At 28.9% G+C, this 14,277-nt stretch overlaps 1 protein-coding gene across 1 annotated transcript; it reads left to right on the forward strand.

Moving 5' to 3' along the window:
• The first annotated feature begins 660 nt into the window (after nucleotides 1–660).
• Nucleotides 661–4,553, forward strand: LOC121113561 (octopamine receptor beta-2R). Its single transcript, XM_040707365.2, has one exon. It carries the CDS (start codon nucleotides 2,076–2,078, stop codon nucleotides 3,498–3,500), a length of 1,425 nt encoding a protein of 474 aa, XP_040563299.1. The 5' UTR covers nucleotides 661–2,075; the 3' UTR covers nucleotides 3,501–4,553.
• Nucleotides 4,554–14,277: the final 9,724 nt, after the last annotated feature.

Here is a 14,277-nt window from a genome sequence, read left to right on the forward strand (position 1 = left end):
TATCATGTTTCTATATTTTAGATTATTTTGTAATTTAAATAGTTTTACAAAAGATAAATTTACTACAGTAATTCATGATATTGATTAGAAGTTGACAAATTTCAAAAAATTATTAGTAGGTTATAGTTTATCACTTGTTCATCAAGCTGCACATATTTAAAAATAGTTTGTTCATTCTTTTTTAAGACTTTGAACTTTCTTCCTGTTACTAAATATTGCTGAATTACTATAACACGGTTTTCTTTTGTAAGTCTGTTTAAATCATAAAATAGGTTTAAGTTATAAACACGTACGTAAAATGACAAAATTTCCAGAGAGAAGTAACATAACATTGAATTACTACAATGACAGTTTTGACAAAAAAAACAACCTCTTGGCACAGTAACACTTCTACATATGTAAAACATGTTTCCAAAGTCTCATTTTTATAGGAGTGGGGCATTTTTGAAATTCTTGTTCAAGTACTTGCCAGTGTATTTCAAACATTTTTTTAAAACCAAAATTGAGGTGATACGACATTTAAATATTTTACTTTTGACTTCATTTTTAGAATACTCACTCTTTAAAATAGTCAAGTATCAAATTTTTAGAGATAAGCTCTTTTGGATAAAAAAATATACATTAAGGAAGGTTTGTCTGGGATTAGAGTACTCAAAAAGATAACCAGTACTTATACATGGAATTGAAAATAATGAGTCCTTTATACAAATGTCAAGTTTGATAAATTAGATTAGGCCGCAACTACGAAGTGGAAGAGATTTCATAAACTTTAGGAACTTTTGGTCGATTTGAATCCATAATCATGATGACTTCAACGAGGATTAACGAAAAGGATTCATGGACTTAGTCTTCTAAGAGGATCAATACTTTCTTTCATCCAAGATCCACAAGTCTTCAATTTCGTCATGATTTTTCTTTCCCAGAAGCTTGATAATGATTGATGACTCCATCCCCTCTTCTAAAGTACACATATCGACAGCTGATATCAGGAATAAGGTCATCCATATTTCTATTATATTATCTAAGGAATAGTTATTATTCCAAAAAATAATGTTATATCTTAAAATTTGTTTCCCCCAAGAAATGGACATGGATTGGAAAAATAAATCAATCCGTTTAAGTGAAATAATACTTTTAAAAACGTCATTCAATGAAGTATAGACTCAATTTATACAGAAAAATCAATAGAGGACTTGGTATTTTTTAAAAGGAAAGAAAATAATTGCCCCATCTTGTTCATATTTGCCCCAGCCTATCTGAAGCTAAAACACAGACCCATTCCTACTGTTAAATTAATACATATAATTCTATTTGATGAATGAAAACATCACCATTGACGTATTTTAGTATGTAGACAAATATTATAATGATATCTTTAAGGAGTTTCATATCCATATCCATAAATGTATACATGTATGTATGTACAATACACCGTATTATGACAAAAAAAAAATACTAAAGCGAGATCTATTAACAGTAGGCATTAAAAACTATTCTCTCATCTGAAAATACATTCATATTTAGTGTAGTGTTTATATGTATTATTCCTCTTTCTTTCTTTCCCTCCCTCTCTGTCTTTCTCTCTACAATATTGTACGTGTAGGTATATCTTTCTCTTTCTTCCTCTCGTTCCTTCAACGTTGGACTTCCGAGGATCCTTAATAATAATAATATTTCTAGGCCTTTTTCACAATAAAAGTAAAAGAAGAAAATTTTGCACTCTATCTTTCTCTTGCTCTCCGGCTAAATAATTTTTTCCCCTTCTCCTTCATAGCCTAACCCTCGAAATACAAAACAGAAGAAGAAAAAACAACTCTATTAGTCGTCGTGTGTAACGACAAAAGACAAGAGTTGCTGTGATGTATTTTGCCCATGTCGTTAATTCCTCTATTAGTGAACAAACAATGATGAATTGTTGTTGTTTTGTATTTATTTAAGTGGCAATGAATTGGGACTATTCATGGAAAGATTTTTAATTCTTTGAGTGAAGTTTTTGTATTTAGTTTCTTACGTTTTCTTCTCTATTTGAGGGACATAAAGTTTTTTTTTTTTTTTTTTTTTTTCCAAAACACAATATGGAGGATCAAATAAATCTGACCCAATCAGTTGTAGCTGATGATGGAATCTTAAGAGGAGGGAGTATAAATAATGAGACGGCACTCAAAGTTTCCTGTTTTGAATCAGCACCCTCGATACATGGGACGGATATTGCTCTAGGAATTGTATTTTTGATAATCATATTAATGTCCCTATTAGGGAATTTACTTGTATTTGTTTCTGTTATAAGAACTTATAAGCTTCGTCAGCAAATTGCTAATTATTTCGTGATATCTCTGGCTGTTGCGGATTTCCTAGTGGCTGTTGTTGCCATGTTTTTTAATGGAATAACAATTGTGTTTTCTGGACATTGGCTATTTGGACCGTTCATCTGCGATTTGTACAACGCCATGGACGTTGTTTTCTGCACAGCTTCCATTCTTAATTTACTTTTTATATCATTGTACCGTTATTATCAAATTATCAAGGAACCTTTGAGCTATGGCGAGACCTTTAGTAAAGGACGCGTTCTTCTCATCATTGCTTTCATCTGGGCTATAAGTTTTGTTATAGCCTTTGTACCTATATTCACACGGATCTACACCACTCAGAAGTATTTAGAGGAACAGGCTCTTGGTCTATTGGACTGTCAGTGCAATTTCATCGTGAATGTTTCTTACTGTATTATCAGCTCATCAATTTCATTTTGGATTCCCTCAGCTGGGATCTGGTACTTTTATTATCACATTTATAGACTTGCAGCTAAAACAGCCAAAGAAGATGCTCAAAGGAAACAATCAAATTGCACAACTCAATCCATGCTGACAAATAATGCATCCTCATTTAGTGATCAAAAGCAAACGCTGAAAGGCATGCCGCCAAGTATTACCATCTCCTCCCCAAAAAAGGAAGAGATTTTGGTAGAAAACAACTCAACAAGCCTCAATGTGTCAAAACAAATGCGATCTCGTAGTTTTGCTTTTCCTGGTCCCTCAAGACTTCCCCTCATTCTTCCTCCTAGTTTATCCTCTTCAGGACCTACTCCACATCCTTCTATCTCTGAGACGATGCATGAAACACTCAAAACTCATATTAAAGCTGCTAAAACGCTACTTATTATCCTTCTTACCTTCTATGTCTGCTGGGCTCCCTTCTTTTTCACCTATGTTCTCACACATATATTTGAGCTAGGTGCCTCTGAAGATTGGGTCTCTTTTGTTTTTTGGTTGGGCTATTTTAATTCCCTTCTAAATCCCTTTATTTATGCATGGAAATTCAAGGACTTTCAATATGCGTTTGCCGACACGCTTGGATGCATTTTTTGCAATATTTGCAGCTCTAGGAGACGGCGGCCGAGAAATTTTGCAGAGGAGACGTATATCGAGTCTTGGAAAGCAACCAAAACCTCTGTTGATTATCTAAGTCATGACAAACGAACTCATTATAAAAAAACATCAGTTTAATTTTTCTAACTTGATATCTATCATTATTTTTTTGTTCCTTTCAAAATGATTTTCTTTTTAAAGATAGCTTTACGTCAGTTCATTTTTTTTGTTTTGTTAATTTGTATATTTATTTATTATTACTTTCAAAGCAATAACTTTCTTAAATACTACATTATTTTTTCTTAAAGATAGTCAAACAGTTTGTAGGGAAAATATACGTTTATAAAGGAATAAGAATATTTTAGTCAATGATAAAAAAGATCCTATTTTTTCTAATATATAACTCAAAGTAAAATTTTGGCATAAATAACGTTTTCATTCTTCTTTTCTCTTATGAAACTCTATTCATTGTTCATTTTCGAAAATGAACAATGCATATATATATAGCCCCCCAAACCCCTTTTGTAAGGATACATAATAAGTGAAAAAGACCATTAAGAAAAGGCAATCATCAATACAATAATTTTCTGTTACTTTATACACGGCAAATAACAAGATGTCATTTCACTTTTTCCCATCTTCAAATCACATCCCCCCTCCCCTCTTAAATACACAAATTAATCCTCTTTTTTTCAATGTTATTAGTACGTGATTAGATTTCTTCATTACTAATTACTTTTATTTTCATGCGGGTATTATTTAATTACAAATCAAAAAAGTAAAGTGCATAATGTAAGATCCTATATTTTTTAACCCAAATCCTTTATTTTTCTTGATTATTGAATAGTAAAAAAATTATTTATTTTTTGGTTAAATATGCAGAACACTTGCATATTATGTTAAAAAAAATTCAAATAATGTATATGTCAAATTTATTTTATTAGAATATATTAATATGTGATACATTAAAAATTTAATTTGAATATTGTCATATTCTTGGATCTTTTCCAAAAAACAAAAATAATAATCATATTTACATATATTTTTTTTCATAATATATATTATTGATACACAATTTCATTAAATGATATAATATTATTATGCAGATGATTTTTAATTTTGGCCTTGTATCTTGGATTGATGGAAACATTAAAACCTTTTATGGAAAAAAATACCCTCAAAAATTCGCTGTTATATATTTGTTATAGTTAAATCGTATTTCTAAGGTGGAACACAATAAGTGTTAAGCAAAAAAATATAATTGATAAAAAAAATATATAATAGAAGTTGAAATTCTATGAATATATCTTTCTTTTCTGCCTGAATTATTTTATTTTGTGTACAAAATATTTTTGATCACAGAAAAATATTTTTTTAAAAATTTTGTTTCTAATTTCAATACACTCGGATTTTAAAAAGAAATTTTATAATTTTTATATTAGTTTTGATGTTTCTATTTCTTTAGTAGAATATGATAACACATTGCCTGAAAGTTCCGGAGCTTAACAAGGATAGCAGCATGTTCTTTTAATTTAAAATGGTTAAAAAAAAGTATTACTATTATTATTAGCTTTATGTAGGGAAGTCCCATCATATAGTATTACTAAGTTTCAACTGTATTTTTTTTTTTTCATCAATAAGTTGTATAAAAATTTAAAAAGATATTTTTTTTTGGATCCATTGTTTTAGAAATAACAAAATTTGCTTCGCACACCAACTATTTAACTAAAGCAAATATTGTAATTAAAATATAAAAAGGCTTTCTTTTGAATGTTGAAACTTCATTATAAGTAAGTGAATTAAAGAAATAACGCTGTCTATGTGTTTAGCTCGGGACTTTTCAGGGTATGTGTTAAAAATATTTATATTGAAAAAATTATTTTTTGAGTGGTTTTGAACCCATTCGTATTAGTTGAAAAAAGTGATGAATTCTCAAAAAGAAAAAAAAAGAAATCTTGCAACAATGACTTAACAATTTTTAACTCTTATTAAATTTATAATAGTTACAAACTTTTATACCAGTTTTTTTCTTTAAAAATGATCATTTGGTGCATTAAAATACTTCTGTTAATACTAATTTTTTACCGAGTTTGGTACATTGGGGAGGAAAGAGTTTTGTCTATATGTATAACGAAACACCGGGACACAAATGCATTAAAAAATAAATGTTTAATTTTTTTATTGTTATTAAATTTAAACCCTTATTAAGCATTTAAAATCCACCATTTCTCTTTATTTTGCAAATAAAGTTGAATAACTGGTTTTATTCTCCTCATTTCATCCAATAGTAAAATTTTAAAAGTACGTGTTTTTTAACATGGAATATAGTTGTTATTCGGAGTACAAGAGAAAAAAATAACTTTAACATAAAATTTTATAACTTTTTCTTTGGCTGTCAGCATTAAGCAAGCTGGAGACGCTTTAAATTGCACTTTTGTAGCAAGAATTCATCGATTATGAACGATGGTTGATTTTTGCTTAAATATCGTACTGGAGTCAAGTTTAGTTTCATACATAAATGAAAAGTTTAAAACTATAGTTAACATTCTTCGGTATCTTAACACGCCCCATAAATTTCCCAAAATAGGTATATAAAAATATTGGGATGTTTGTATATATGATTTAAAAAGATATATATATGGCATTTCTTTTCTTGACTTCCGTTCCAGATTGTTTTTGTATTAACCCACCACATATTTAAATATGTTGAAGTTCAGTGTTGGTATCTCAATAATTTAACCAATCATATGCTATTCTTAAAAAATATAGTGCTTAAAATAGTTGTCAAATTTGAACTAATGTGGATATAGTGCGTACACAAAAAAATATTACAAATTTAACTTTTCGACCTCATAGAATGCTAATTACATCACTTTTATCCAATAATAGGCGTAAGGACAACTTGATGTTGCAAAGTGAACAAAAATTGAAAATTCTTACTCTTTACTTAAATGTATGGCCCTTGCACATGGTCATTAAAGCAAAGTAAATTATTAGCAATACAAGAACTGCCTTTGAGATGACCTGGAATTATTTTTTATAAATAAAAATAAAAAGACAATTAAATCTTATTTATAGATTGTCACTTTTTTGAATGCTTGCATAACATTTAGTCATAGATATATATGAAATAATTAGTATGAATAGTATTTTGAAATACGTATACATAATTTGTAAACAGGAAAATCAAAGGAGTTATATAATACTTGATATATTAGATGTTGGCTTGAAAACATGCCAAAATAGTCACTTAATCTATCAATTTTGTAGGCAGTTTTTTTTCCTATTCATATTGTGATATTTTATGCTTATACACTGGCATGGCACACTAATAAAATGGTTTTTAATGTGCCCCTGAAAAGAAGAAAAGATGTTCTACGTATGTATAAGGCGCACAGTTGAATTATGCAAAAAAAAGTTTGTCTGAAAGAATGTATTGACAATGAATTTTGTTTAAAAGGAAAAGTAAAATAAATATTATCCTATACAGACATGAAATGTACGTTTATTTTCAATCTGTAAAATATGTCAAACAACAATAGAATTGTATTTTGTCTATAGCAACTATCTCAAATGATAAATTCACTTTCTTAATTAATTATGGAGTGTATTGAGTGATATAAAAAAATAATAATGACAACAATTATGAATGACCATATCGTAAGCGTAATAAAATAATTGATAGTGATATCAGTAAAAAATCAGTTCATTTTGATTTAAAAAATTTACGCATTAACATGCAGGGTGTGCAAGTTATCTATATTGCAAAAATGATTATTTTTCTCAAAAAACATTTGTTTACGACAGGTTATCAGATAAAAAAATAAAACTATATTCTGAAAGCTTCGTGGATTTTGATTTATTTAATGTAAAAAAATTACTTCCAGCCTTAGTTTAAGTCTCTTTACAAGACCAATAGTGCAACCTGGCCTTTGTTATTTTTCTCCTTGACAAATCCTGAAATTCCTTCGTGATACGACTGATAAGTTCGTTTTTCGTGTTGCACAGCGTTCGGTAGGCTTGTTTTTAGATAGAGCCCAACAAAAAAAACCCATAGGATTAAGATCCACCGAGTTTGGAGGCCAAAAGCCTCGCGGAATGAAGTCGTAAAAATTATATTAGAGCCAATTGATACTTTTTTTCAGGTGTGCCATGGAGATAATGGAGATAGCCTTCCTTTGACAACCATGTCGATCCAGGGCTTCACCTCGGTCTCTAACACGTCCAAGTATGCATAATTGTGGACCTTGAGGATTTGAGGGAACACATAAGGAGTCGTGACATGGCCTTCTGAGCTAACCAGCCAAAACCCCATGACGTGGGCGCGGAACTTCTTCCATATGACTTTTAGAGGTCTTAAATTCCCTTCTAATCTTGCGAACGCACTTCTTACTGAGTCCCAGATTTCAAACATCTGTTATATGGTCGCTCTCGGCGCGGATACAAGGGGGACTCCGTATCTTTTCCAAATATTTGGGACAACTAATTTCTCAATTGATTCTATTTTTTTAAACGGGTAATAGTTTAAATAAGCTATATAACAAAAATAATAATAATAACCTGCCTAATTGCAAGCGTTTTGCCAAAAGAGTTCATCAATATGGCAGCATAGATACCTTACGTACGCTGTATAAATTAAAATTGGAATATTCTATAAAGCAACCAATCTTAAATAACTTTTTGGAAATATTTTTTAAGTTTTGTTTTAAATATATTGGATTTTCCATACTTTTGACAAAATAGGATTTTTACTATTACAATTAAAAATGAGGAATTTATATTTTTTCTCATTTTTATTTTTATTTATAAGGCATTTTTTTATTATTCAGAAAGCGCTACAGAAATACTTGGAATCTAGAAAAATTATACTGTTTGCTTCTTTCTTCTAGCTTGATATTTCAAAGCAAAAAAATAATACAAAATCATAAAGGTTTTCAAAAATGCCTTCTGCATAATTTTTGTGTTATCAAGATTATTTGCGCTCATCGACGTAAAAGTAATCTAATAAACACTGGATTCATCCAAACGCAATGAAAAGTTGACTCTATGTTGATTAGTTATATCATTTAAAATTAAAAAAACATATAATTATACTATCTAACAAAATTCAGGTATTGCAACGTCCAGCAGCTAAAACCTTATTTGTTATTGTTGTTTCAGCGGTAGAATATGCAAAATACAGTAAAATCTTACAGCAAAAATAGTTTTTGGCGCAGAAGCCGTGTTTAAATAATCACGTTTTTAGAAATTAAGGATTAGGTAGTTAAAAGACGAAGGAGAAATCTGGAAATTTATTTTTTAGCTTTTATTCGTTGCTATAATTTTTATTTTTTTATTAAAAACTTTATTTGAATTACAAATAGTTTAACTAGTAATTTCTATTTACAAAACTTTGTTCCTACGGGGTTTTTCTAATCAAAAATTACAATCATTCTGCATATATTTTTCAAAATAACTTCAATAACTAAAGAAATATTTCCTAAAAAAAAATATTATTCAAATAAGAACAAATTCAATCAAAGATCTATAATTTATTATATTAGTTATTATCTATCTTTAGGGCATCCGTATTATATTCATGATGCATAATCATAGGCATAACACAAGTTTGCCTTTCTAAGATATTAAATTTCAAAATATTTACATAAATTTAATATTCTCTGAAAGACAAAATGCAAGTTACTCCATGACATCTCTCAAACATAAGCAATATAAACCTAGAAAAGTTGAAAATTGCTTGTATTAGTAATAAAATTATCAAATGAAATGTTATTTTTCAGGAATTTTAGGATTTTTGTAGACATATTAAAATTCAACTATCAATATGACGACGAATCTATAAGTGAAAAATCCATCTTTTCAATTTATGACATTAAATAAGGTAGGATATATTATTATAATTTTCAATTAAGATTCTGATATTTAATGTGAGTCTACATCTAAGTTAAACGATTCTCAGTCGGCCATTAGCTCAAAGTCCACATACTTGTGACTTTCAATACGGAAGAAAATGACTTAAGTACTAAAGGATTATGTACATCCAAGATAATTTACAACGGTTTTGAAAAGTTGATGAAATTCCTTCCCTATGTGAAATTAGTAGTTTGGACAACGGATAAAATTTCAAATATTTGCGTTCCCAGCTGATGAGGGAGGTTTTTCTTTCTAATTTATTTTTCTATTATAATAACATAAGAGGGTGGGGGGATTGATAAAAGACGTATTGGTTATTATACTTCTTATAGTTGTATTTTTTCCCTGCAACACATTGCTTCTATCTGAAGCCTTGATTACTAGCTTAATAAAAGGAAACAGCGCTCACGCCCTATTAAAACTTTTAATGGTCATTTTTTTAGTTAATAAATCTGGGTTTAAGGCGGAAACCAAAAGTGCTGCAGTATAGTATTATTGATATTAAAGTATAATTTATTTGTGATTAAAATTTATTCTATAAAATGAGACTATAAAAAATGACTATTTTTTAAAGGGGACGAATGTCTAAATAATATTACTTATAATCTGACTTCTATATTTTATATTTTAATGCACTGTATAATTTATGGATTTTTTTTAAGCATATCACGTACATCTAAATTGTATCATGAATATTACTTAAAAATAAATAAAATTCAGCCAATAATTTTACAGCATGTTTTTTTATAAAATAATAAACTACAGATTACTATACATGATAAATGTTTTGTATATAATTGTAATAGGTTGATAATGCTATTTGTAAAATATTTTATTTAGAGGGCTTTAGACGCTATACTTATTAAAGACATCCAAATTAGTAAAAACATGATTAAATAACATAATCTAAGATAACTTTAATTTTTCAAAAATCATTCATTTGAAGTAGTACATAATTATGATTATGAGCCTGTAATTAGTTTTTTGTATCAATTCTATTTTTTTAAATTTTTAAAGTATTATATTTTGGTTTTTTGGTTTAAACTCTTCAAATATTAGTTAGTATTTTTATATTGTCAGTTAATTTTGAGAAAATACCATTTAAAGGTAAATAAATATAATTTAATGGTAAATAAAATACAATTTTAATGGTTTTTTAATCAAAAGAAACACAAATATACAAAATAAGTAAACAATAGAATTTTTTAATATTATTATATCGTCATTTAGTTATTTTTACCTCAATACAATTGAGAGCAAATCAATATTACTTCTGAATGAGGCCGATTGGAACAAAGTCCTCTATTGTCAATTATGTATTAATAAGTTATGTTACACATCTTTGCAAAATTTCGTGCTTCTTCCTATTAAATACATTTTTAAAGGAATAATACATAAATTCCTACTCTTCCTATAGGATTGAGTGTTATTTATCTATATTATTTTATATGTAAGTTAGCAATAGTTATACATAAAGACCAACTACAACAAGGTTATAATTAAATCATTATATGTTGTTTTTAAGATGGTTATAATATGGTGATATTAATATACTAGCAGTAATACTTGGTTTTGCTCGGAGTTATTAAGAGTCGTTGAACAGACAAACTTTGCTTGAAAATTTATAGAAAATAAATATCCAAAAAAAAAAATATAAACTAATCCAAGATATTATGAATATGACTACCCCCTGTAGTCCCCGCTTATGGCGTTTTTTTTTGCTAATGAAACAATCTGTATTATATGAAATTTGCTTATACGAGCACTTTTTTAGAACTGAAATCCTTAAATGGGGAGAAGTTATTTTTCAAGTACACTTTTTACTATTTTTTTGATATAATTAGTTCAACAAAAGCATTTCATTTTTTATAAATGATTAAAATAATTTAGATATGTTAGACAGGATACTTGTAAAATCATTGTAAAATTTGATCTTAATCGGGTATTTACTTGATTTTTAATCAAGTCATTGAAATACTGTAAAATTTAAATAATATGAACTTTACCAATATTTATTCGGCAACTACGTTAATTGAAAGTTTTTATAATAAGAAATAACCAAAAAAATTTAGTTTATGTAATAAATACTTACAGAACATTCAACCCTATGGAAAATCATACACTTATATTATAGGGCATAGTATAAAAAAACTCGTTAAAAAAAATCACCTTTACCACAATATATAGTTTTTTATTTTATTATCATAATATAAAAAACACGATATGAAGGGAATATACTGCACTATAAGGGGAGTCAAAATAATACTCAGCATCGCATTATAGGTGGACTTCTTGAATCATACATATGAATATGATATAAATCAGGGAGCAATTTAAACAGTGCACCCTGTATATACGGGCAATACTGTGCTACGATCTCCGTTACAACCTAAGATTTTCAGTCTACTGCCGCGCCTTTTAACAATCGATGAATCACTTTACAAACGTTGAGCTTTCTCCATCATCAAATCGTCCTAATTGTTTTATAGAGTGTTGTCTGAAGTTAAAACAAATAAAGATTCAGTTGGTAGATGAATGGCTTGCTTTTCTTCCATTTGACCCTTCTCAACTGGAAATCAAGAATTATATTTTTGATGAAATGATTTTTACATCGTATATGATATTATCGTACTGTTGTCGACTAAATATCGCAAAGGCTTCATCCTGCTATAGGTAAAAAATATTTAAATATTGCGTATATTTTGGTAAATTTTCTAAGACATTCCATTTATATAAAATATTGGGGATTAGGCCAGTTAAAGAATTCAAAAGATGTTGGGCATGCAGGTTTTAAAAACAGCCCACGCGTCATTCATTAATATAAATTAATGAAACAAAGTTTGAATCTTGTGTATTTATACTAACATCAACCATTACTTCCTTCAATTTAATAGGATGCTCCATGAACGGGATTAAGGAATTGCACTTTGTGAGCATGATATACAATTTGAGTATTCTGTGAGTTGATACAATTTAACGAAATTGAGTAAACCATCTTTTGTTTTTGTAAAAAAAGCTTTAAAAAGTATAACTGATTCAACTTAAGAGCCATTTAGCAAGTAAAAATAATGTATGGATGTTTGAAAATATATTATATACATCTTTTGGATCTAAGAAATAACAATGTTGCCATATTAATGAGATTCTCGCATAAATTTAGATCGTAGCATAAGTACAGACAATTACAGGGCCGTTCAGATAAATCCAGACCACTTTTAATTGTATCCTGATCAAGTAAAGGTTTGAAAGTTTATTTAAAATTTCCAATAATACAAATGAAAAATTCCAACAACGTATCCGCTATCTTTGTCAATAATTCGCTTGATACGATACCTAAAGAATTGGCAGGCCTGGACCACGTCTGCAGGGGAGACTTTGTCCCAGTACTTGATGATGGAGGTCTTCTAGGAGTTGATGCTGTTGTGTGAATTGGCACATACCTTATTCTCTAACTCTCCCTTAATGAATCAATCCATGGAATTTTATATACGGTGTAAGATTAAAAAAAAATCAATACGTAGCGGGATAGAATTGATGATAAGGACATCAATATAGAATATGTTATTCAACTTTTGTGAGTTGAAAAAATTAATTGAGAGTTGTGCTTCATAATGTATATTTAAGTTGACACCTGTGTTGACTGATAAATATGTACGAAGATTTTTAAACTGTTGTAAGTAAATATCGAAATGATTTATTTTTAACAGATCATCTAAAATAAACGTTGGATGATGTCATCACCGTTTATATATGTATTTAAGTATTCCTGTTCAAAAAGGGTATTAATATAAGAAATGACGTGACAGTTTTTTGACTTAGTTTCTACATAAATAAGTGATGAATATATATGGTTAATCAATATGACATAATTAAATGAGGCAAAACATTCAATATAAATGATTAACTTTTTGACACTCAAAAATCACTTAGTTTAAATATAAAAAAAGGAATGTATAAGGATTTATGTACTGGGGTGGTCAAAAATGTTAAACTGATTTTTTATACAGCAATGGATTAATCGCAGGGTAAAATGCTAAAAACCACTGGTAGCGAAAAGTAAATAAATATAAGTTCATATTTCATTATTCATTTAAAATAAGCGTTTTTTTATCCACTACGAAATAATAAATGATTTTGAAATGATGCACACGCTACATTCAACATAGTTTTGGGGATATTGTTCCTATTTCACCCCAATAGCCTTAAGAAGATCTACAAAATTTTAGCATTGGTGGCGTTTTGACCTTCTACTTGAGATAAAACAACATAAAGTAATCGAAAGGTTTTAGATCTGGACCCCAAGGGTGCGACATTGACCGTCACAAAAATGATTTGTGCTCTTAGCCACTCAAGGCATTAAATTATGGTGTGTAGGATAGTTCTTTGTTTAAAGGTAACATTCATTGTATTGGAAGAGTTAATCTTAAAGCAGAGAGATACTTCAAGCTCTAAAACAAAGAAAATGTAATCACCCATCTTCATACAGAGGGTCTCCAGGATAACTCCTTTACTTTAAACCCCTTACTAACAAAGAAAATCCCGCCTATTAACACATTTTATAACAGTTTGTTGATTCTATGGGACATCACTTGATAATGGAGGCAAGATATGGTCGTTTTGTTGCTCGAGTTTTTGTTCCATGTACCATTTCTTCTCCTCAAAAACACATTAGACCTCCCGTCTTAAAAAGTCAAATACGTTTCTTCCAAAGCTCTTGGTAGGTTATTAGACGTGAGATTCTCTCCATAATGCAACTTGGGAGAGCAATCCCTGGTTCCATATGTAAATTTCAATATATTAAAGTCCTCAAAATACCGATCGGCACGGCCATTTATCTCATCAATCTGTAAGGGTTTCTGTAAGTTTTACTTAAAAATTATATGTGTTACAACTAACCAGATTGCCGATAAATAATATTTTGGAAAAAATATTAAGACTTAATCATGGTGGCTGAAGACTTTTGATCACTCCTATAGCAATATTTTTACATGAATTTCCTAGT

Source organism: Lepeophtheirus salmonis, chromosome 2 (genome assembly GCF_016086655.4).
Source record: "Lepeophtheirus salmonis chromosome 2, UVic_Lsal_1.4, whole genome shotgun sequence".
Classification (NCBI taxonomy): domain Eukaryota; kingdom Metazoa; phylum Arthropoda; class Copepoda; order Siphonostomatoida; family Caligidae; genus Lepeophtheirus; species Lepeophtheirus salmonis.